Below are 24168 nucleotides of genomic sequence, written 5' to 3'. Positions count from 1 at the left end.
CAAAAATTTTTGCCTCCAGCTCCTCCCTCCAGATTTTGGCAGTAGATTCCCACCTGGTTCTTGGCTGCTCGATCAAAGCTTGTGATCCAGCCTGCAGATCCTGCAGGTTTCCTGCAAGGACCAGCTCCTCCAGCTGCCTCCTTTCCTTGGCTAGCCAAGTCTGCCCACAGCTCTTGCTCCTCACCAGAACACTTGGAATTACTGTGTCTGCCTTTGGCAGCTTGGCAAGGTGGTCAGCAATGCTTTATCTCTCCTCATGAGGCTTCTCACTTGTACCTGAGCCAGGAGAGACATCACCATCCTCTGCCTTGCTCTGGCTCACTGAAAACTGCCCACAGACACAGGTTTTCTGTATTTTCTTTGGCTTTCTGCAGTCAGAGTCTGAAATCTGAAATTCTGTCACCTCTCAAAGTGCCTTTGTTCCTTTCATTCTGCCTGCTGGCGCTGTGGATTAAGCAGTGTCACAGAGGACAAACCTTTCTGGAAAAGAATGGGTGATGCTTTAGCCTGGAAAGAACTGCCTCGGGTTCCTTGGTTGTATTTAGCAGAGTACCTTACACCTGTAAGAAAACCCTTCCTGGCAGGTCCTGCTGCCCCCCATGCTGGCTGCTCCCAGCAGAGCATTTCAGGCATCAGACATTTCAGACAAAAACCAATCTGCTTCCCTAGGAGTCTCCATTGCCAAGCATTCCTATTCACCTCCTTGATTCCTGTTGAGAAAGAGGTCAAGGTGAAAATCCTGTCACACTTGACTTTGCTTCCTGGGCACCATGGATGCTCTCCCAGCCACCCAGCCTTGCTTTTCATTTTCCCTCAGCCAGCCCTGTCTGTGTTCAGGCCATGTGGTAGAAAATAGGATTGAGGAGATGGATGTACCTGGTCAGGAGTCTTTGGTTCAGTAAGAAACTTCAAAGAGCAAATTCTGTCCCTAAGTGATCCCACCTGAGACCTACACTCTTGGGGTCTCTAGTTGAAATATGGAACATATTTCAACCCCCAAGAAAAATTAGCAAGTCTCTTTTCCCAGCCTGGTGCTCGAAGAAGGAGTCAGAACTCTTCATTTCTCGGTCTCAAGGTTGTTTATTGTTTCTTATCTATAAAATTCTTTCTTCTGTCCAGCCGAGGTCCGCTCAGCAGGACAGTCCAGGGCACTCCACCTACCCCTGGGGCAGTGTTATTTCTTTATACTAAAAACTACATGTAAAATATTTACAATTACTTTCCAATACCTATCACCTATGTTAGACAGTGAGCTTCTACTCTAAACCAATATAAAAGTGCCACCATCACAGCAGAGGATGGAGGCCAAGAAGAAGAAGGAGAAAGACAGAACATGCCCAGATTCCTCCATCTTGCCTCCCTGAATCCCCATTCTAAAAACCCCAAAAATCTATTTTTCACCCTGTGATAAATTCACTATCATTCTACTTAAACTTTCATGGCTTGTAATTCTTCATACAAGGCTGGTAATTGTTTTTTCCAAGGGCTAAATCAAAGGCACAGGGGTCTTGTGCTCCGTGCCAAGGTCTCTGAGCCCCCTGGGCAGGGGCTCGAGTCCTCCAGGGCAGCCAGAGGAATTCCCTGGGTTCCCACACTACACAGCACTCTCCAAAGGAGTTATCAACTCCCTCTTCCCTAAAGATTTCTATGACATCATCAGTATAAAATCTGGAACTGCTCCCCACTTTTCCTGTTGAGAAATATGGGGGTCTCTGTTCAGAGGAGAAATCTCTTTTATGTTTCCAAACAAGGTCTCTGTTTTCAAAACTGCCCTAAATGCCAGGATGAGGGGGGATAACTTTATTGACAGGAAACAGCCTGGCAGGCAGAGAGGGCTGATCTTCTTAATGGTGTCTTCAAATCTCCTTAATATAAATCCCCATAGAATAGTCTTACTGGCTTTAATGGGTATGAAAGCAATAGTGTTGCAAAGAAACCAGCAGTGCTTGAGAAGCTGCATTAAAGGTGTTTAACCAGTAATGAAAAATGGTCATTTTGCTATGGAATTTGAGGAATCCTTAAGAATTTAAGAGAATTATCTTCCTCTTAAGGAATTTGAAATGTCAATTAAAAATGCTTCAGAAAGGTTATTATTCTCTGTTAAGCCCTGATGGATTTCTTAGGCTGGGCTATAAATGATCTGCCTTGCTCCTAGGAGTAAGCCAGTCCAGGGTTCTGTCTCTCTGAGCTTCATAGCTTGACTACTTCATTCTGAAAGCATGAATGTCATAATATCAATTTTCATCATCATCAAGCTTTGCTGTCAGTTTTTGTAGCCATCTGTTATTTGGCCTAAAACAGAAAATGGTGAAAATCCCATTTCTTTATTGACCTGCTTGCTCACAACTACCAGTTTTCAGAGCATTTGCACCTTTAAAAAAATTAACATGCTGCTACTCACATGGGCAACTGGTGAAAGCAGAACTAAAGAACTCATTTGTTGATGGCATCTTGCTCTGAAATTGTATTCCTTAGCAAAACCTAATTTACAACTCTCTTGTCAATCAGCACTTTTTTTTCCCCTTAAAGAATTCCTGATAAATATTTTCAAAATCTTTTGGTCAATCATTAAGCCAAGAAAGTAAATTTTTAAATTACTCAAGTTACAAAAAAGCATTTTACAGTTTGGGGAGCACTGAGCAGTTCCTTAAAGCAGGAACAGCTGTCTGGGCTTTGTCTTGACAGCTGCTCTTCACCTAAGAACAAGTAGCCTATTTGTGTTTACTTATTCATTAATATTGAAAAATAACACAACAGGATCAGATGTCTTGGCTGGCAAATGCTCCCCTTTTTCTCCATGTTAGCAGCTCTGCCTCAGCATTGATGACACATGCAGGTTTTAAGTTTTAAAAACCCTCATGGCTCACTTTATTATTACACCATTGACATAATTTAGCTTTCCAGATAAAATAATTAAGAGTCCTGGCAGAGGAGGTGCCAGTTTAAATGGAGCACAGCAACAGTCCAAAACAATTGGTTTTCCACATGCATTCTTAAAGTAAATGTTTTTCAGAAGTGATCTGGATGAGGATAAATCCTCTGGTCTAAAGCTCATATTCAAGGTCACCTGGGATCCCTGTGAAATCCCATATTCCTGCTTTATAGCAAGCTCTGAGTGGAAAGCAAGATGCTTAATTTTTTAAAACAGAACCTCGTGAAATGAGGCTTCACCTGTAGTGTGAAGATGCATGCATTGTTTCAGATATCTGCATTTTAAAATTAAACTCTCCAAGTTTGTCCCAAGTTGGGGCTATTTTCCATCACCCTTTCCCAGCAGTGAGGCCAGACAAGGTGTCCCTCTGATGCTGTGGAGAGCACACATGCCTTGCTCAGGGGGAAGGGGCTGGGGGAACCTTGGTGAAAGCTCATCAGGTATTTGAGTGCCTTTCATTTATTTGCAAGCTGGCTATCAGCCAAAAATGAAATCTCAAACCACTGTGGAGTCACAGCAGAGCCCTGAAATGTCATCAGCAAACACCTCAGGGCAACCAGAGATGCTTCAGAAATGAAGGGTGGACCATGCTTTTCATTTCTGTGTTGCCATTTGGAATTCTGTGGGTTAGAAGGGGTTTTATTTCCTCTGAGAGGACAGGGATGATGGAGCTGTTCACAGCACCGAATTTGGAAACTCAAATCCTCCCCAGGTTACAGCAACACCTGTGCTCATGAGATTGGGAGTGGAAGGGCACAGAGCTGTGAAATAAATACCAGAGGAGTTGTCCTGACCCTGGTTTGTTTGCCATCAAAGCCCACCCTGAGATGTTCTGTGAACATTCAGCATGGTGGTGACAAGGGCAGCAATTGATGGGCACTGAGAGATCCATTTTGTTCTGTTGGGTTCTGCTTGGTGTCTTAGGGAATTCTCCTTGGAAATGTCATTTCATTGTCACCTGGGGGTTTAAATGCCAAACTAGGTGGTGCTGGACTAAAAAGAATGTCACCAAGGCGGCTTGAGAAGAATAATATAAAGAAATGGGGAAATGGAATAAATAGTGTGCTAGAATAAAGAAATGGGGAAATACTGGGAGAAAATCTAGGAGAATCATGCCCTCCAATCTAAAAGAAAGAGGAAGGTGAAATCAGACACATTATGTGTAAACAAAAGTTGCCAAAAGTGCTGGTAGAGTTCCCTAGACCAGTTAAAAGCAGTAAAATTACAGAAATATTTTGAGGAATTATTCAGCATTTGGTACACCTGTGGCTCACAAGTTGAATGTGATTTGGTTTAGGTGTGTGTGGAAGGAAGCCCTGGTAGCAGAGGCAGCACTCTGATCATTCAAAAGGAACCCCAAAATTCAAATAACAGCCTGGAGGGTTCCTTGGATGGTGTTTTCCTGTGCTTTGTGCCCCAAGTGGCTGCTTTGGCAGCACTGAGGAAGGAGATGGGGTACAATTACCATGGATTTACAAGCAAGTAGAGAAGATGCAAAATCCTCAGACCAAGGTAAGGAAAATCACTTGTCCTGCTCTCAGAAAATTCCCAGATCGTAACTAGAGCTGTTGATGGAAGCAAAATGATAATTTCAGCAAAAGTTCTTGATGAGTTGTTAATTCTGTGCCCAAATCAGGATGAGTCTGAAAAGATCACTGTCATGAAAAAACCCCAATTATTATAGAAATATTTTTTGGCATTATTTCAGTGTTTTAGAGTATTCAACCACACCTGCATGTGGTGCCAGAGCTGCAGTCGATTCTGTGGGAAACTTTTAAACTTTTAAGTAGCTCAAAAGAAAGGAATCCATATTTGGGCTGGGTTTGAGTGCCAGCCCGGGAGGGAGCAGCTCGCAGCTCTATTGCAGGCACAGGCTGCGATGGTGCTAAATCATAACTCCTGAGGTGTTACCTTGTATATCACACGCTAATCCGTCTGACACAGTTCTCAAAGGAAATCTATTTCAACATAACCTGCCGGCCGCCTCGCCCAGCAGCTCTTCCTTCCCAAATTGCACAAAGGAGCCGTGAACCCAAAGGCTGCGATGACGCGACTTTTCAATTCACTCATTGTGACGCTGCAGGAAAAGTTACATAAGCCGATGACGGCTTTTTGGAGCGCTTTAGAAAGGGAACATTAAAATTAACCCGGAGCGGAAAAAAAAATATAAAAATAAAACCTTTCCCCGTTCCGTGCGGCGCTCCGCCCGCGGCGCTCGGTGCGGAGCGGCGGCGGCGGCACCAGCGCGGGGGGACGGGATGAGCTGGGACGGGGGCGGAGTGTCACCGGAGTGTCACCGGAGTGTCACCGGGGCTGGCAGGGCCCTGTTGCGGGGCTGTGTTCGCAGCGATGCTGCGGGGCTGGGCTGTGTTTGTTGGGATGTTTGAGGGCCGTGTTTGTGGTGATGTTTGCGGGGCTGTGCGGTGTTTGCGGTGATGTTTTGGGCTATGTTTGCGGGACTGTGTGTGTTTGTGGCTGTGTTTGCGGGGCAGTGCTGTGTTTTCGGTGATATTTTTCGGGCTGTGTTTGCGGGGCTGTGCTGTGTTTGCAGTGATGTTTACGGTGCTGTGTTTCGGGGCTGTGTTTGCGGGGCTGTGCTGTGTTTGCGGTGATGTTTTGGGCTGTATTTTCAGTGATATTTTGGGGGCTGTGTTTGCGGTGTGTGCTGTGTTTTCGGTGCTGTTTTGGGGCTGGGCTGTGTTTTCAGTGATGTGTTTCGGGCTGTGTTTGCGGTGATGTTTTCGGGCTATGTTTGCGGTGTTGTGTTTTGGGCTGTGTTTTCAGTGATGTTTATGGGCTGTGTTTTCGGGGCTGTGTTTGCGGTGATATTTCGGACTGCGCTGTGTTTCGGGGCTGTGTTTGCGGGTCTGTGCTCTGTTTGCCGTGATGTTTGTGGCTGTGTTTCGGGCTGTATTTTCAGTGATGTTTCGGGGCTGTGTTTGCGGGTCTGCGCTGTGTTTTCAGTGATGTTTGTGGCTGTGTTTCGGGCTGTATTTTCAGTGATGTTTCGGGGCTGTGTTTGCGGGTCTGTGCAGTGTTTGCAGTGATGTTTGTGGCTGTATTTTCAGTGATGTTTCGGGCTGTGTTTTCGGGGCGGTCTCGCGGGGGCCGTTCCGGGGCGGGGCGGCGCGAGGCAGGTGCGGGGCGGGGGCGCGCGCGGGTGAAGTCACCTCCGCCGTCACGGCGGGCGCCGCCCCCCCTCGCGCGCGCGCTCTTCCCGCGCGGCCCTTTCTGCCTTAAAAGGACAATGGGGCGCGCGCCGCCGGCGGGGCCCGATTGATGAGAAACGGAGCCGTGGGAACCGCGCCTGCGCAGAGCGGCCGAGGGGCGGGGGCCGGTGGGCGGGGCGTGGGGGGGCTCGCGCGGCCGCCGGCGGCAGAGCGCGGGGAGGCGGGAGCGCGCGCACGGCGGGAGCGCCGCGCTCCGCACGCACGGACGGGACCTGGTGGGCGCAGCGCGGCGGTGAGTGACGGGTGATGCCTCCCCTGCTTGCTGCTTGTTGTTCGGGGCTTGTTTTGTTGTTCTGTGTTGTTCGCTCTCGGTGGGTTTCCTTTTTCTTTTTTTTTTTTTTTCTGGTGGTGTTGGGATTTATTTTTTTTTTCCAGCAGCCGGTGGTTCGCGTTCATTCCAAGTTACTCGCCGGAGCTTGTCCGCAGTTTTTGCAGCGGCAAAAAGACTTTGCCGCCTTGAAACGCTTTGACACGCGTGCGGCTGCTGCGAGCGGCGCTGCGCCCGGGTTTTCCTGCCATGAGCAGAGTTTTAAAGGATGCGCGAGCGGAGAGGAACGCCTCCCGCATTGTTGCGGACCCATCCCTGGAACTCTGACTTCTGCTCCCCATCCCAAAGCACGGTTAAATCTCCAAGTCTTTAGGAGGGAAGAGTAGCCACTTCGCCATAATCTAACTCCGAAAGCAGTTCCAAGGTGCGGAGCGGGTTGGGAGAAGCGGGCTGCTCGGCGATGCCGGGCTGCAGGGCGCCTTTCCCGGGCCGCGGCTGCCCTGGCTGGCCACGCGGGCGGCCCCGGCGGTGCGGAGCGGGTGCCGCAGGTGCGGCCCCGGCGCGCCCCGCACGCAGCGCACACCTGTAGCGCCCGCTCGAGTTGGTGCCGGCGGAGGGGAGGGGGACCCGCCGGTGCCGCCATCCCTCCCTCGCCGTGTTTCACGTGGGGAGAGCGGGGCACTCTTATTGTTTCCAGTTATCATTGGTAACTGCGGGGGAGTCCGGGTCCGTGCACGCTGCACAGAGCGGGCCGTGCGGCCGTGGGCTGGCGGGACACGTGCTGTCGGTCGGTCGCGCAGGTCGCGGCGTGGGGCCTGCCCCGTGCTGCCCCCGGCCCGGAGCGCGGCGTTGCGGGCGTGGGGCCGGTGCGGCGGGCGGCGATGGCGTCCTGCCGCTCCCGTAGCTCGGCGCCGGTGCGAGCGGCTCCCGTTCCTGCCGGCGCCAACAAGTTTTGACTCGGGGCGGCGGAGGGCGGCGGGGCGGGCGGCGTGCCCCCGGCGCGGCACGTAGGCAGCGCCCGGCTGAGGGAAAACAAAGGGCTCGCATGTGCTGCGGGCGGCGCGGCTCCCCGGGGCTCAGCGCTGCTCCGCGCCCGGCGGGGCTCGGCCCCGCGCTGCCGGGTGTCCCTGGGGTGACACTTGTCGTGCGCGGGACGCTGTTTTTTAGGGGCTGCCCGCGGTTTTGAGGAGTTTGGAGGGGCGGTGAAACTTTGGCTGCCGGCGCGCTCCGCACGGCTCCGCGCTGCGCGCACGGCGCTGGGGCGGGCAGGGCCCGGCGGCCGCCCCGGGGCTGCCCCGCGCTCCGGGGTCCGCCTTGCCCCCGCTACGGCGTGCCCGCGTTGCCGGGAGGTCCGCGACGGCCCTTTGAAGTGAAACTGTTGCCATGTTTGAATTACGTCAGGGCCGAGCCATGAGGAACCGGCGCGGGGCGGGGGTGAAGCACGGGGGGCGGCGGGGCACGGCGGCGGAACGGGGCTCCCGGTGCTCCCGGTGCGGCCGCCGCTCCGTCCCCGCTTCCCGCCGCTGCCCCGGTGGCGCCGCATGGGGCGGCAGCTCCGCGGCCGCGTGGTGGGGCGGCGTTTGCAGCGCGGGGGCCGCCTCGCAGCGCCCACCCCCGCGCTGGGGCTTTCCTCCCTGGCGCGCCGCCTTCCCCTTCCTGGGCTCCTCTCATTTATTTCTGATTTCGCCCGTCTTTCGGCGCGCTGAGCGCTCGGCAGGGCCGGGAGTGCTGTGGCCACCCGCGTGTGCGCTCCCGCGGCTCCACCTGACCGGCGGCGCCGCCCGCCAAAGTAGGTCGTGTGCCCCGGGGGGGTCTTTGTTCCCGGCTCCGGCCGCCGGCGCTAACGGGGGAGCGGGGCCGTGCCCGGGGCCACGCGGCGGCCCGAGCTCTGCCTTTTTGGGGCGTTTTTCACCGTTGTTATTTAGGGTTTGGTGGGGTTTTGTTTTGTTTTAAAGTCGCCGTGTTGCGCCAGGAAAGCGCTCCGCGTTGCGTTCTCACTTTACAGACATCAAAGTTGCCGTTTGCTCCCGTGCCCCCTGTCCGGATGCTGCAGCCGAGGGGGTTTAAAGGGACCTGCCAAACCCGGGATCCCGCCCGCCCCGGGCCCCCCAGCGCCGCTCTCCCGGCGGGAACAACCCCGGTTCATCCTACAAAGAGCCTCGTCCCCGACCGATGGCCCGTCCTTCGGACCTGAACTATTCAATTAACGTCACAATTGCAGGAACTTGTGCGCCGTGGCTGTGCGGGCAGGGATGCGGGATGCTGCCGTGCCCCAACACGTGTCTGCGCTGGAGCCGGGCCGGCCCCGCGTGGCCGGGGAGGCGGGAGAGGGCCCAGCGTCCTGCCCTGAGCCCACGGCTCCAACAGCAGCGGCTGTGCTTGGGCACAGCCTGCGATGCTCTTTTGTACTCTGATTTGGCGCTTAGGAAGGTGGCAGGCTGACACACGGCTCTTTGGACAGGCAGTCGGTGGGGGTGATGGTTCCTCAGCAAACTCCTTTCCTGCTTGCTTCCAAAGCTGCTCCTGGCAGCCGTGTGCAGGGTGTGTGCACCCCCTTCTCACCAGCCTGCAGGCAGGCAGATCCACTGTGTAGTTTGCAGCTTTTTAAAATTACAGATTGCACAAACTCTGCACCACAGGTTTCCAGTTTGCGGTCTGTCCCTTTCTGCTGATACCAGTGGACACTCAAGCTCCTTTGGTACACAGGTGAGCTCTAGGTTTCCTGGGATCAGTGGTACCTGGTAGAAAAGCAGCAAGTAGCAAGTCGGGATTTTCAAACACACCCACAGGCATGCAACACCCAGCTCCCACTGAAAGTAGGTGGGATTGAGTGCCAGAGCCTCTGGGAAAAATTCCTCCTCACTTCATTCTCTAAAAAAGCTAATTGCCGAGGTGTTCAGTCTTCCTTAAAGAAGAAAATATCAGTGACTTCTTTGCAGAAGACGTTAAAAAAGCTGATACATTCACAGAGGCTAAAAATAAAGTTTAAACTGTGACGGTTTGTTGTCTCACTCGTGCTGAACAGCTTTCTGTGTTACCTAACTCTGCTTTGCATTGATTCTTAACACCTCATTTCTTGTACCTCCCTCATAATGACATGAACGACATCCACAGGATCCTACTTGACAATCAGCTTCATTCTTGCACCCCCTGTAGCACTTGCTTTTTAGCACAAAGAAGTTGCCAGTGAGCTGGGACTTGAAAGTTGCCCAGGCAGGGCTCCATTTCACAACTCAAGCCTTTGCATTTCTGTCGAGTGTGCTCAGTCCAAAGTCCAAGTGAAATGACCAGTAATACTGCTTAAGGACACAGAAAAGTATCCTCTTTAATGAAGTCACCTCAGTTGTTCTGCCAAATAATTACTGCTCATTTGGTTTAAGTCCCCATCCAGGTATGTTATCCCTTTTAAAAACAACATAATAGAACCTAGCCAAAAAAAGCTGTTCAGTGTCTCATGATCCAGAGTGGCTGTGATGCTTTTTCAGTAGCAGGTGCTGGCAGACAGCACCATCACAGCTGTGGTGGCTGCACCCAGATAAGCATCTCAGCCTGAACTCCAGCACGTCTGAGAACATCCCAGTTTTCCCTGCTGGGCTCAGGCTGAGCATGGTGTGAGTTATGCAACAGGAGTTTCAGGCAGGGGGAAGTCATCTTTCAAACTGCAATGTCTGCAAGTGGGACAGGTTTGGAATTTTTTTTTCCCCTTATGCAAATCTTGCTGATTATTGTTTTCATGCTTTGGCCTATCCCTTGTGGAGCACGAGCCACATGGCAGCTCAGAGGAACACCCACGTGGCTCAGCCTCAGTTCCCTAAATGAGCTAGGAGCTTCCTTCCCAGGGAAGATCCAACAGGTGAGTATGCTTCTTTATGGCTTGACTGCTTCTGCAAATGGAACTAGGAACAGCTTGGGATCCAGCTAGGATGCCACGGAGACTCAGACATGGGAAAGAAGTGTCCAATTTGATTTTTGATACATGCTCAGTAATTGCTGCTAGGTGCACTGGCTGTGCTGAGATTTCACTTACAACAGTAGCTGTGGGCATCTACCAGCAAAAGAGTGAGTTACTTATTTTGTCAGAGGAGAGATTCCTGAAGATGTGGTTTTGACCTTTTCTGGTTTTGCTGAACTCACCCAGTGAAAGCATGCTGTGACATTCAGATGTTCCTGGTAAGTGCAGCTTTCCTCCAAGTAAAGTTGTTCTGGGTAGAGAGAGGAAGGATAGTGCAAGGAAAATCTGAGGATATAGGGAGCCAGAATCTTTTTTTTTTTTTTTTTTTTTTTTTTTTTTTTTTTTTTTGAGGGATCCAATCTTCTCTTCCAAGGGTTTTTTGCAGCAGCCTGTGAACTCAGGGGAGGTATGTTTATGTTGAGGCTCTGATACAGATCAGTTCCTCTGCTGATGTACAGTTCTCTGTCTTGCACTTGATTTGCAGTAGAGGTACTGCAGTTTATTTCAGCAGAGGGACAGGCTCAAGAATTCATTGTGAGATGGGTGACTCTGCCTGTGGCGCCATGGACAGCTCTGGAAGCATTTTTCATGTGTGTGCCTGTGCCTGGGTGTGTATGCTCCTGCAGAGGCAAAAGCCAGAGCACTTATATTCTTTCTATATTAAGGCATCTGTTTAGTTCCCTTTAAAAGAAAGGAAAAAAAGGTGTAATTTTGACTGTGTTTCTTAGTTCCAGTGAAATGCTGTAGGGACGACAATTGTGAGAGTTTTACTTTGACAGGAACCGGCTGCATCCACATTTGTAGGGTAGGTGGTGTTTTTCTTTAGCCCAGCTTCGGGGGCTGTGCCAAGGCTGTTGTGGGCACAAAAAGGGAAATAAAATCGTTGTTCTCCTCTCTGGCAGAGGTGCTGGCAGTTCTGGGCTGCACCGAGGGTGAGCGATCCCGGGTCAGAGAGGGGAGATGGGAGGAGAGGAGGATTCTGATACTCTGTGTTTGGACTGTAACTCCAGGGAATGTTTCTCGTTCAGCTTTGCAAGAAGCAGGTGAGCGTGTTGGTTCCCACTGGCCTGGTAATTGTGTTACAAAGGGAGACATGCCTGTCTTCTAGGAATTCCATCCTTCCTATTATAAAAGGTTTTCATTCTTCTTGGGTGATCAGAAAGAATGCAGAAGGAATCTGGAAAAGCGAATAAAGTGGCTCAGCTTACTTGGAGATCTGAAAGAGTTCAGAAGTTCTTCCCTAACTTGAAAACTTAATGAGCATCTGAAGCAATGCCTCCTTTTAATTTAGATCATCAAATTAAATTTTGCAAAGAAAATTAAGCACCAAATTCTAGTCCTGACAGGCAACAAAAACATGAAACCATTTTCACACACATGCTTCTTTGTACAGCCTTTCACAAAGGTAATAAGCAGGGTGCGGGGATTTTTTTTTTTTTTTTAATTTCCCACTACTTTTTATCTTCCGGACTTTACTGTTCTCTTTTGCAAGACAAGTTTCTATTTTTGATGCTGCTTTTTCAAAAGTGACAGGGCAGAAGAATGGCGAGAGCACTTTCCTGGAGACTTTTCTGAGTCCATTCAGGTTGCTAAAACAGTTGTATAAAGCAGAACTTGAGGGAATAGCAACTTCTGCAAGGAGAAGCTGTGGATAGGGACACCAGGGAGGGAAGAGCATCACTTTTCCCCTGGCTTGGGGGAATACTGCTTTCCCACTAGTGCAGGTAAATCTTCATTTCTGCAGAATGACAGATAATGCTCTGCTAAGATTTCGGATTCTTTTTAGGAGATCTGTGCCTTCTGTGCAACTGCTGATACGTTTTAATAACATGCTTAAATTTGGCAAATAATAACAAAGTTAAATAGCACTAATGGCATGCTTAGCTTTGGCAGAATTATGTTGTGCAATGCTTTTTAACTTCTAGGCAAGTTACTTTGTTTCTACTTGCCATCTTTTTTTATCTGTCCCAAATTCTGCATGGTTCAAGTTCCACAGCCAAGATTCAGGTGTTAGGGCAGCTGGCATCCTAACTGCCTGCTTCTAATTCAATATCTAAATTGCAAAGCTTTCAAGTTAAACCTTTTAAATGGCACAGTAATATTTACTTCTAAGTCCATATTATCTACTAACCTGCCCAGCTGACAGAAAATTTAGTGTATAATGGTCAAATGGCAACTGTTTAGGATTAAATGTGTAACTGGACTGACGCCTTCCATTTATAACTGCGCTGGGATGCAGTTGTCAGAGAAATCTGTTTAACTTGTGCTTTTGCTGCTAGCTCTTCCCCATTCAGGCATGATGTGTGGTAATGCCATTGCTGACCATTCATCAAGTGGGAAACAGATGGCACTAGTTTCCCTTCTATTGAAGGGTGGTGATGAAAGGCTGCTCCTGTGAGAATGGCAGCAATGATGCAAGGCAAAATATTTTCAGAATATAAGTGTTTTCCAGTCTTTGCCAGAACATTGTAAAACATGCATCTTATTCTACTTGGTGTAAATACCAGCTGGTGACAGAGATCATCTTATCACTGCAGGATTCCTAGAAGAAACTTGGTTAGAAGGTAAACTGCCTTGTTGATAGTTGTTTCTTGCCACGTAGCAGTCAAGATTTTCCTGCTACTTACGTTTGGCAGCATGGGTGGCCTTTGTGTCTGCAATTAGTCTTTGACTTTGTGAAGGAAAGTACCAGACCACAGATTTAACATTGGAGTAGTCAAACAACATCTAAAATTGCTGTTTGTAAGTTGAAAATTCCCAGGTGAGCATGCTGTTGGATCTCCAGAGGCTTGTTGGGCAATGTCCTCAAGAGTATCTCCCAAAGAAGCACATCAGGTGCTAAGAAACTGAATACTCTGAGTGTTTGCCTAGATACTCTGTTGTTTATTTTCTTGACAGGCCAGGAATATTTACGTGCTTTGGCTGTGCATTCATTTGCTGCACATCCAGCAGAGGCTGAGAGTAGTTCTGAGATTGACCATCCCTCCATGCGTCCATTCAGCCAGTCACTACTTGGATATCTTCTTTCACTTACCAGATCTGCTCCTGGCCTTCAGGCCATTGCTGTACCAATACAGGGAGCAGTGAATCTCCTGAAAAGCCTGACACCTTTTGGGGTGACTTTGCTGGATATTTGCACAAGTTAACCTTGGGAGAATATAACCCTGGGTGAGTTCCCTGTGCTGTAAATGTGAAGAATTCAGCACTTCAAGCCTGTGGAAGACAGCACGACCTGGGACAGGAGGGAGGGAAGGAAGGATTTATCCTCTCCATCTCTCTCCTAGGCCTGCAGGATCTCCTTGGCATTCAGCTTGAGCAAGTGCCTTGCCATCCACAGGCTCTACAAGTCAAGACAAGCTTTATGGAGAGTTGAGTCTTCCTGAATGTTGGTGCAGTAGTAATTGCAAAGAGCCACAACCTCAGTGAGCCCCAAGTGGTCTCTGTATGCTGGACTGAAATGCAAACATGCACACTTTCAGCTGGAAATAGGTTCCTTGATGGATTTTGTGTCAGAGCATTAGCCAACAATATTGGATACAATTTTTACTTTTCTCGTGTTCTAAAGAGTCTGGGAAACTGCATGTTTATTTTGCCGTGCTCCTTTACTCTTGATCTTCCCCCCTGAGGTGAGGGGGATGTGTTTTCACCTCTGCAGAGGACTGTGCCTGGTGCTGGGTGGTTCCCCAGCTTTTGCTGTGGTCCCACAGAAGTGTGCAGGATCTTTTCCTGTTGCACACCATCCCCCTGTCAGTCAGGTGAGCGTGATGCTGGGTATGAACATTTTGTGGAAGCAGGTTTCTGAACTCACCTGAACCTGTCTTTCAAAATATTTTATTGCCATAATGATGTGGCAAGTCCTGGCAGTGTAGGCACAAGATTTCAAAAAGGATTTTGCTCTGTACCACTGGAGGGTAAAAGGATCACAGCCCTTACCTTTCTGAAGGTGGAAGATTTGGGGACAGATGCCTATGGCACAAGTGTTAACCAGTAACCTGAGTTGGGTTACTGGGACTTGGTACTACCTGGGACTGAGAAGTGACTGAGAGTTCCCTCTCACCACAGTTGCTCCTCTCCTGAGCTGCTGGGTCATTCAGGTGTTTGTTAGCTTCTTAATGAATTCAGCAGCTTGGCTTTTGTTAAGGAAAGAGAGGGAAATGTTGTGTTATTTGCATGGCTCCATCCAATTTTAATTTTTTTTAAAGCAGTGGGAACCTCTTCTCCTGGAGCTTCCTGCAGCCTGTGCCCTCTCTGAGCCCTTGGTGTGTGGGGAGCGCCAGAGGTTGCTGGTGGCTGCTCACCCCTTGCAGCAGGTGGTGGAGGCAAACCTTGCACCAGGCTCTGTTCAAAGGAGAACATCTTGGAACAGCCCCTGCCTGCATTATGAGATGATGCTGTGTGGCCTGTGAGGACTTGCTGTGTGTCCAGGCCCAGTGCCAGGGGAGCAGCAGCTTTGCTCAGTTGCTGGTTTGGGTTTTTGGGGTGCTGTGGGAACCCTGTTTGCTCTGACTGTGCTCGTGCTGTGTCAGACTGTGCCTGGCAGGGGTCTGCACTGGGGAGCAGCCAACATAGGGGAGAGCTGGTTTGGTGAGGGTCATGGTGACTTGAAAAGTTTCTGCCTGGAAAATGGCTCCAGTGTATAATATCTGCTCTGATAGCAAATCCCAGCCTTGGTGTACTGAAAAGAACAGATCAGGAGGGCATTCTCAGCTTTCTGGGCTGGCACCAAGTGTGCAGAGCTGGTGGTTTCAAAGCAACAACCTCCCTGTGCCTGGAGTTTTCCATCCTTTTGGCAGGACATGTGTGGTAGGCACATGCTGAGATGTGCCCCAGGGTCCTGCTCCCTGGCCTTTCTTTCCCAGCTCGGTTTCCTTCCCATGGAAAGCAGGGTGGGGAAGGCAGGAGAGCAGAGCATGTGCTGACATGGAGCTGGGATGCTCACCCAGGCCCTGAGAACAGAGAGGTGCTCCCGGGTGCTGCAGTGCAGACAGGGCCATTGAGGGCTGGGTGCGACTCCACCCTGCTGTTTTTAGAGCAGCTTTTCAGGTATGTCTGCCCTACAGCCCGGGGGAATGACTGCAGCTCATTTAAAACACTCCTACTCACTCTCAGCAGAGTTTGCCAGGGGTGTTTCCATCCAGCACCGGTGGTGGTGGTGGTGATGAAGTAGCTCAGTGACCCAGAGTTCAGCTCCTTACCCATGGCTTGGACACACTGCAGCCTGTCCTGCCACAGGCACAGGGCCCTCAGTGGCCAGGTGGGCTGCATTCACACATCTGGGTTGTGCTGCCTCTACATGTGCCCTTGGAGTACATTTCTGCAGTAAATGAGCTCATTATAGGTCCTGCTGGGTATTGCTTAATATTCCAGCTGTTAATTATATAATTTTCTCAACAACCGCATTCTAGGTGCATCTGTTCTTCTGAAGACACATTCGATAAAATAAACTATGCCCTAATCTAGCATATTTTTTTTTCTTTCATTATCTAACAGTGATAATTAACACCAGTTTCTGTTTGTTTTCACAGGGCACAGCTGGGAGGAAAAGATGTTTGGCTTTCACAAACCGAAGATGTACCGGAGTATAGAGGGCTGCTGTATTTGCAGGGCAAAGTCTTCCAGTTCTCGGTTCACTGACAGCAAACGTTATGAAAAGGATTTCCAGAATTGTTTTGGGTAAGATTCCCACCTTGGTCAGCAGTTTTGGCATTGATCTCTGAGCTGCAAACCTGATGTAGTGTCCTTCTTGCTCTGAAAGATTAGGTCTGTAAACACCTACCTAAAATAATGAACTCTACACATCCATGGGGGCTTTCTGTGGCTCTGAAAATTCAAGAATGTTAGATTAAACTTGATGAGTAATTATTTAGCAGTTTCAGCATGGTTTATGCACAGTACCCTGTTACAAATATTGGTGTCTTGGTTCAAATATGATGTAGCAATGTGTTATTAAAACTTCTCATTGGAAAACAATTCTCTTAGAAAGTGATTAGCTTTCCAGTTAGGTAATGTTACTTGAAAGCATTGGTAAACAAAGCTATAAATACTCGAGATTTCTTGTACTAGTTATTGTGAGCTTTCAAATTTTTGGGATACTTTTGAAGAGCTTTGAAATTTTGTATAAAATTCAGAAATTTTCTTCACTTCTTCTAGAAATACTCTTTCTGTAGTGAACTTTAGAGTGCTTTGTATTTACCTTGGATTTTTGTACACAAGTCTGGTGCTGGCAGTTTTCCTTATCATATTTCTTCACTACTGTCCTTGGCAGGCAAAGGCTGTGTGCAGATCCATTGCTTTTTTTTTTTTGGTTGTTGTTGTTTTTAACTGCAGTAAAGCAATTTGCAGTTTACCAGGACCATCGTTGTTGTGCTGTCTGAAATATGTTTGCCAAGGTAAAAATGCAGACTGGGCAAATAATGGCTTTCTGAGTCTGCCTCATTCATCTATAAATGATCCAAAATCTTCCTGTTTAATTGGCTGAAAAGCTGTGCAGTGTTTCCCTGTTGTATTTCTTTTAGCATGGATTAGCAGCAGAGATGGTTCCTGAGGAAAGCTTGTTAGAGGGAGCAAGTATTGCTGTCATTCCACTGAGTGCTGTTTCTGAAATCTTACCCCGTGCTCGTGTGGGAGTGTGTTAGGTGATGTTTGTTACTCATCCTTGAAGCTCTGTGGGAAAGTGAAGACCTGAGCAAGCTTTTGATGTTTGTTCCCAAGTGTGGTTTGAATAACATGATTATTCCTCCTGCTCCAAACTTAAACAATCCACTGCAGTTGCGTCTTGGTTTTGGGGGAAAAGATTCCAAAACCTGCAGGTGATGGGACTGTTGTGTTCAGTGCCCCTCTGGAGGCAGATTGTGACACCTTTTTATTTCTGTGTGGAAGAGTGCTTTCTGAAAGTGAGACCTGGTCTTTAAATGGCACTGTTGGAGCAATCCAGATGAAGTGTAACGTCAGAAAAACAGAATTTCAGAACTCTTCTTATTCATCAGTTTTTATACTTGTTGCTGGTAGCAAGTGGGGTGTGCTTTTATTAACTGTTGTTAAGTGATCTTTGCTTTTGTTTTTGCCAGGCTCCACGAGGCTCGCTCAGGAGATATTTGCAATGCCTGTGTTCTTTTGGTGAAAAGATGGAAAAAATTACCAGCAGGATCCAAAAAAAACTGGAATCATGTTAGTAATTAATTTCTCTTCTGCCCCAAAACTTACTCTTTCTAGGGAGGGGGGGGTGCTGGCAGGGGTTTGGGGTTTGCTGTTTCACCCACACTCTCCCTCAGCATCTCTAAATCACCCTCTCTACCCTCAGCATCTCTAAATCCTTCCTGGAGTATTTACTACTGTGTGGCTCCTGCCTGCTTATGGTGATTATGCAAGCCTGAGATGCAGTCACAGACCAACTTGCCTTGTAATTTCTTGTTTTCAATAGCTCATAACTTCATCCAAAAGTCTCTTATGACATTAAAAAAAAAACCAAAAAACAAATCAAGTTTGGCCTTTATCCAAAATTGTTTGGGTTTTCTTTTTCCCGAACAAAGTGACTTGCTCAAGCAACACATTAATCAATCTCATTTAATCAGATAATTACAATGACTAATAATCTTGCAGCTATTTTCACTCATATATTATGTTTTGATATGTCTAATTCAATTCAGGCCTAAGGCTGGGAGGATGATCAGGATTCCTTGTGTATATAATAATCTTTATCCAGGATGCCTTGATAGTAATGGGAGCCATAACTATGGTTATTACTACCACTGGCTTTACTCAAAAGTTAAATTTATTACTAAAAAAAAAAACAAAAAACCACAGAGCAAATGCTTGGCAGACACTCTTAACTGGACCTGCATTACCTTAAACAATTATTTGGTTCTAAACTGAATGTGTTAAAATGGGAAGTTGGCAAAAGTAGAACCAAATGTGTTTTTTAAACTAGTTTGCTGCGTTTTCCTGCAGAGATTTAGCCAGATTTAAATGAAACAGGAGAGTGTCAGTGCAAGAACTGCCTTGGATTAACTCAGGGAGTTCAGAATACCTTCTGCTAAGTCAGTGCCTGTGTCTTGACTGTGGCAATAATACCTCAGCATGATGCACAAGTACTCAGACATACATTTTCTCTGTCCTAGGTGGTAGATGCCAGGGCTGGACCCAGCCTTAAAACAACACTGAAACCAAAGAAAATGAAAACCCTCTCTGGAAGCAGAATAAAGAGCAATCAAATCAGCAAACTGCAGAAGGAATTCAAGCGGCACAGTAAGTGGATCCAGAGAGATTCTGGCAGCAAACTTCAGCCTCCCCTAACACAGCTCACTATGAACTGGCCAAGCTGAATCACTGCTTGGATTTGGTTGTGTGCACTCCCACGTTTGGGCTCTCCCTGTTTTCACAGCCTCTGATCCTCTGAGAGTTTTGGGAGAGTGTGGAATGAGAAGGAGGAGCTCGTGTGCAGGGTGGGCTGCAAGACCGAGGTGGGGAAGTGGCAAGGGGGCGTGAGGAGTCTGGCTTGAAAGTGCAGGCAGTAGCTTATATCCCACTCTTAAATGACATATCCCTAGAAAGAACATCTTGGGCAAAGATCTCATTGAAACTGAAGCTGGAAGAGGCTTCTCCCTGCTTTCAGTAATGTGCTGTGGCCATTTTCAGCTCTCTTTTCCCAAAAAAAACATTGCAGTATTTTTCTTCCATACGTGCTTTTAAACATAGATTTATCCCCCTCCCCCCTTAAATTCCTACCATGTTTCCTTATACCATCCTCTGCCAGTCTCAGTGATTTCCTTCCAGTAGTACAAGGACTCTCCAAAGAGATTTGGATTCATAGCTTTCCAACAAAACCATCTGCCAGTTAGGCTCTAAATGTGTGTCAGTACTTAAAGCTTTTCTCCTAAAGCAAACCTTCCAGCTTCTTCACTGTTGCTGACCCGGTCTCTCTCTCTTTCAATTATCCTGCCTAGTCAAAAGGAGAGGTCTCCAAAGAATCAGTAAAGGCCCTGACCCAATGAGCTTTTATCTCCTCATTCAAGGCACTGCAGTTAATTTAATTTTGTCACTGTAGGTGCCAGAGATGGCAGCTGTAAGGTGGGAGAGCAGACACTGTTCAGGTGTGTGTCTGCACTGGGTCTGCAGTACCTGGTCCTGATCCAGCAAAAGCTCAACACTACCTAACACATAATGAGAATATAGAATATATATAAAATGGACTATTGGGAAGAGCTTTGCAGCACTTTACCTGAAAGGGTGAGAAAGAAAATGTACAGTGAGAGAGAGTCTGGAGCACAGATCTTCACTGTCTTGAGGGATCTCCCAGTGATTTCAGAGCGTGGCTAGGTTTGAGAGCCAGAAGCTGAAGCCTGATCCTGAACTTCTTTCCAATCCCTCATGTACAAGGACTCCTTCCACTTCTGGAGGTTCCTTGACAAATCCTGACACTCTCTGTGCTGAAACAGGCAGGAGCAAGTGAAATAAATGCATTGTCATTGATAGGTTTTCTCGTTAATTAAAGCACATCTGTGCCTCTGCTCCCAGTCCACAGGTCAGGAGGGGGGTAAATTGTTGGATGCATGTCCTGATCGTTGCATTTCCTCTTTGCCCTGCAGATTCTGATGCCCACAGCACAACTTCAAGTGCCTCCCCAGCTCAGTCGCCCTGCTACAGCAACCAGTCGGACGAGGGCTCGGACACGGAGCTGAGTGCCGGGGCCAGCAGGACACCCGTGTTCTCCTTCCTAGATCTCACCTACTGGAAAAGGTAAAAAGCACCAGAACCTGTCCTCTGCGCAGGCAGCAGGCTCACTTTGCATGCATGCTGCTTGATTCTGCCTCTTCATCCTGGTATAAGGATATAATTTACAACACCTGTCTGTTCATGCTTGGAAAGAAATGCCTTGTGTTTGAAGCATTTTTCCCTATCTCCCTTCAGTTCCCTAAACATTAAAACAGTTGCTGGGAAATATTTTTGCTGGTTTTGGGAATAGCAGATTATGTTCCTGTCTGTCATTATCTCCTCTTAAAACTGTGCCCTGTAGATATGATGTGTTGCTACATACAAGAGTGCTCCCAGCTTGCCAGCAAAACACAGCATTTGATTTGGTTGACCTGTGATGGTAGTCATTTGGAAAAAAAAACAAAAAAAACCAAAAAAAACAACAACAACAACAAAAAAATTCTGGAGTGGGAGGAAAGCCACAAGGTTTTCTGGGAGCTGATGAGCTTGTTATCTTTTATTGCATGTTGTGACACAGTAATCCCTTGTTTAGCTAATTGCTCAATTGGAATTGTTGTGACTTTGCTGCCTCCTCCCAAATAATATTTGCAAGTGCATTCTAGCCAAGGTTAGTTCAGACCAAATGGTTGTGTCTGAAACTTCTCTGGGAAGCAAAGTTGGAGACTTGGTTTTTATATGGACATGTTTGGGTTTTTTCTTTTTTTCTTTGTTGTTTTTTTTTTTTTTTTTTTTTTTTTTTCCCCAAAGAGCTGTTGTGGATTTAGACACCTACCTGTTTTCTGTTTGTGAGCAGTCTTTTTGCCCCAGTCCTCTGGGCTGGAAGCTCAATAAAGTAGTGTCTGGGGTCAGACTTGCTTTTTTGCATGTTTGTGAATTCTGTATATTCTAAACAAAGTATCTGTCTCCCTGCCATTTCTTCCAGGCAAAAGGTCTGCTGTGGAATTATTTACAAAGGGCGTTTTGGAGAAGTCCTCATAGACACTCATCTCTTCAAACCTTGTTGTAGCAATAAAAAGTCTGCCACTGAAAAGCCAGAACAAGAAGGACCCCAATCTCCAGCAATCTCCACCCAAGAGGAGTGGTGACTTCCTTGGATAGCTGCAGAAGGTTATACAGATCCTCTTATTCTCTGGAAAAATACTAGAAAAGTGACTGTTCACTTTGGACACCTGCTATGCTGCCAAAAGACTCTTCCCTAGAACTGTTTTTGGGTTTTACTGCTACAATTCCACAAACTCTGAAGCCAGTTTGTATCCTTTCAGAAAGACTGTACATAATATTTAAGATGCTATGGAACACTTGGCAAAGCTGAATGCTGCTGCAAGGTTGTCTAATTTTCCCCCACACTCACTTCCCAAGTGAATATGAGGATGGGGTTTGTATATTAAAGTTTATGTAGTTCATGTTTCTGTACTGAAAGAAGCAGTGGTTGTAAACCTTTTGGTTTTGGTTTTTTTTTTTTTTTTTTATTTCTTTAAAAGATGGTTGGCAAACTTCCTAAATTCCCAAGAAAATATTTCATTCTTAGACATGTATGAGTCAATAAGATGAATTAATACATAGAAATGTTCTAAGTCACCTCTCTAGTTATATAAATATATATTTTTAAAGGTGTGGCGATTTCACCCTGTACTACTGACATAACAAAGACAAATATTTCATCCCTCCCATGTGCACAGACTGGTTATCTGCACACATCTCTCCTTCAATTGTAGCTATCTGAGGAGGCCTCCAGCATAAAAGTGCTCTTGAGAAGGGGTGGGAGAGCTCCCCACCTTAGCCAAGGATTAAGACTTACCTAAGAACTGAACATAGCAAAATGGGAGGTTACTTCTTTCAAACCAGCAGCAGGCACCCTGAGCTTGGTGCAGTAACTCCTGATGGTTAGAGATGGACCAAGAAACCCCTTGATGCCCAAGTCAGGTGTAGATGGCAGCCCAAACTGAGTAACTGCTCTCTGTAGGACCAGTGCAGCTGAAATGTGACCACAAACAAGACTCCTCCTGGTTGTGGACCTGACAAAGAACCAAACCCCTTGCTGAGCAAATTAGGCTCTGGTCCAGGGACATAATCTGGTTGCAGCCTGGGGTTTGGATTCACAATAACTGTTTTGAAACCCTTCCCCTGCAGTGCTTCTCTGTATTTGGGTTTTGTTGGTTTTTGTTTTGGGTTTTTTTTTTTTTCCCATTTGTTTGTTTAAGCAACTGCCAGGTCAACACATTTGTGAATACTGAATCTGAAAAGTCCTGCTAAAAATGGTGCTGTGCTGAATCAAGGCAGCAGCTCTGTTTGCATATGTGATCAAAAGATAATCTACACAGATTCCCAGACGAGCTCATGTGCAAATCGTTGTGACACTCCTTCAAACTCTGCTTTGCCTCTAGGGTGGAAGCAGCTTCCTGGAAGGTTGTGCTGCAGTTTTAGCTCCCAGTTGTTTCATGTTCCTTTTATGAAGGTTTTACTTGTGTGAGTTGGGAATTCTGCTTTTTGTTTGGTTGGTTTTTTCCTGGTTTTAGAGGGAGGGAGGGTTATTTTTTGCTATTACTCTTTTGGGATATCCTACAATGGAATGCTACATGTTGTGATTCTTGTGGTGTCCTGAGAAGGGCCAGGAGCTGGAGTTGGTCCTGATGGGTCCCTCAACTCAGCATATTCTATGATTCTAAGCTTTCCTTTTTTGTGAGAGTCATTGGCATAATACTGTGGTGGGTAGGGTTTAGGACTGGATTTCCATGTAGTCTCGGTTCCTGAAACAGGAATACTTAGCAAATTAAAATATAGGTAGGGAAAGATATGCAGGTTTTAAGAGGAGCCTCTACCCTCAAAGCTTTTTTTTCTTTCTTTCTTTTTTCCTCTCCTGTTGGATCAGCCAATCTCTGGAGAGAAAGAAAATCAGGGGAAACAGGGCTTTGACTTATCACAGCCTTACAGCTTAGAGCTTTCCTTGGACTCATTTTGCTTTTCCTAAACTCTGGGGCTCTTAAGGGAGGACAAAGCTGCTTACCTTGCTTTTATTCTCAACCAAATAGAATCGTTCAGGTTGGAAAAGCCCGAAGCCCGTTGAGTCCAGCCATAGCTACAATGAATACTTGATTGTATAAAGGTGTAACTGGGTTGGTCATGTCTATTAAGGGCTTGAGCAAGAGTCCTTGCTGTGTTTGCAGACACCTACTTCATGTGAATTTGTGTTTTCAGCATCAGTAATTCTGTACACCTCAGAAGGCTGCAGTGTTGGTGGTAGGATGTGCTCTGATACGGATCATCTCTTCTGTATTTATTTATTTATTGCTGGATTTCAACCGCCAACTGCTTCCCCTACTCCCTCCCACCTCTTCCATTCCCAGTAGTAATGCAAAATGAGTAGTCATGCACTTTGTATTAATGTATTAGAAATCTATGGAACCTGTTTTGTACTTTTATACTGTTCAGACACTTGTAATCCAAACTTTGTTTTTACTAGGGTTATGAATAAATTTAGTCTTATTTAGAAAATAAGCAACATCTCATGTGTTTATTTCAGCTCTGTTCTTCTGTTAATTGGATTTAGTGTTGGAGCCAGCCCAGGCAACCCACGTTCCTATTTGAACAAGAACAAGCCTTTTTTTTGAGGGGGTGTGAGGTAATTCCCTTCCTATTTAGTTTGGAAAGAGGAGCAGAGCAAGGGAAGGAGGTGGTGTTTGTTATGACAGACAGCTGTCTCGGGGCAGAGTCACAGAGCTTTCCCCTGGCACTGAGTGTGTGTCAGGCATTCCCTTACTGGCAGTGGGTGGTGCTGGCGTTCCATTTGTGTTCCCAGGGGCCCTGCTCTCTGTCTAGCTCACCAAAGCATTCATCAAAGGCCAGCTGAAGTAACAGCACTGAAGGGCTGGTGCTGACAGCATTTGGAAACATCCCTTTCCAAAAATCCAGAGGAGCTGTGGAAGAGACTTGTGCTTCTCTGTTGAAGCTGGAGCCTGGTGTGTGTCCCTTCCCACGGCAGGCACGGGCAGCTGGATGAGCTCCAGCAGACTGGTGGGAGCAAGGTCTCTGGGAGGAGCTGTCAGGGAGTAACTGAGTTCAGAAGATAATGGGGAAA

The 24168-nt window shown here is 47.3% G+C and overlaps 1 protein-coding gene across 3 annotated transcripts; it reads left to right on the top strand.

Moving 5' to 3' along the window:
- The first annotated feature begins 6335 nt into the window (after nucleotides 1-6335).
- SINHCAF (SIN3-HDAC complex associated factor) lies at nucleotides 6336-23588 on the top strand. Of its 3 annotated transcripts, none has more exons than XM_063154043.1 (6): nucleotides 6336-6394; nucleotides 15908-16055; nucleotides 17450-17549; nucleotides 18500-18626; nucleotides 19967-20117; nucleotides 21016-23588. In XM_063154043.1, exons 2-6 carry the CDS (start codon nucleotides 15928-15930, stop codon nucleotides 21176-21178), a joined length of 669 nt encoding a protein of 222 aa, XP_063010113.1. In that variant the 5' UTR covers nucleotides 6336-6394; nucleotides 15908-15927; the 3' UTR covers nucleotides 21179-23588. The 3 variants fall into 3 exon arrangements, with proteins under 3 accessions (XP_063010113.1, XP_063010114.1, XP_063010112.1); XM_063154044.1 differs by lacking the exon at nucleotides 6336-6394 and adding an exon at nucleotides 6519-6854; XM_063154042.1 differs by lacking the exon at nucleotides 6336-6394 and adding an exon at nucleotides 8751-9136.
- The last annotated feature ends 580 nt before the right edge of the window (nucleotides 23589-24168 follow it).

The sequence above is a fragment of the Melospiza melodia genome, chromosome 4, assembly GCF_035770615.1.
Source record: "Melospiza melodia melodia isolate bMelMel2 chromosome 4, bMelMel2.pri, whole genome shotgun sequence".
NCBI classification, from domain to species: domain Eukaryota; kingdom Metazoa; phylum Chordata; class Aves; order Passeriformes; family Passerellidae; genus Melospiza; species Melospiza melodia.
Note: the sequence above shows the minus strand (reverse complement) of the source record. Positions and strands in the feature narration are given on the sequence as shown.

Excerpts from the sequence above, each read along its gene's own strand:
- SINHCAF (XM_063154043.1), top strand. The coding sequence starts at position 15,928 with ATGTTTGGCTTTCACAAACCGAAGATGTACCGGAGTATAGAGGGCTGC. Across the intron at positions 18,627-19,966 it reads GAAGGAATTCAAGCGGCACA|ATTCTGATGCCCACAGCACA; the intron begins GTAAGTGGATCC and ends TTTGCCCTGCAG. Across the intron at positions 20,118-21,015 it reads GATCTCACCTACTGGAAAAG|GCAAAAGGTCTGCTGTGGAA; the intron begins GTAAAAAGCACC and ends CATTTCTTCCAG.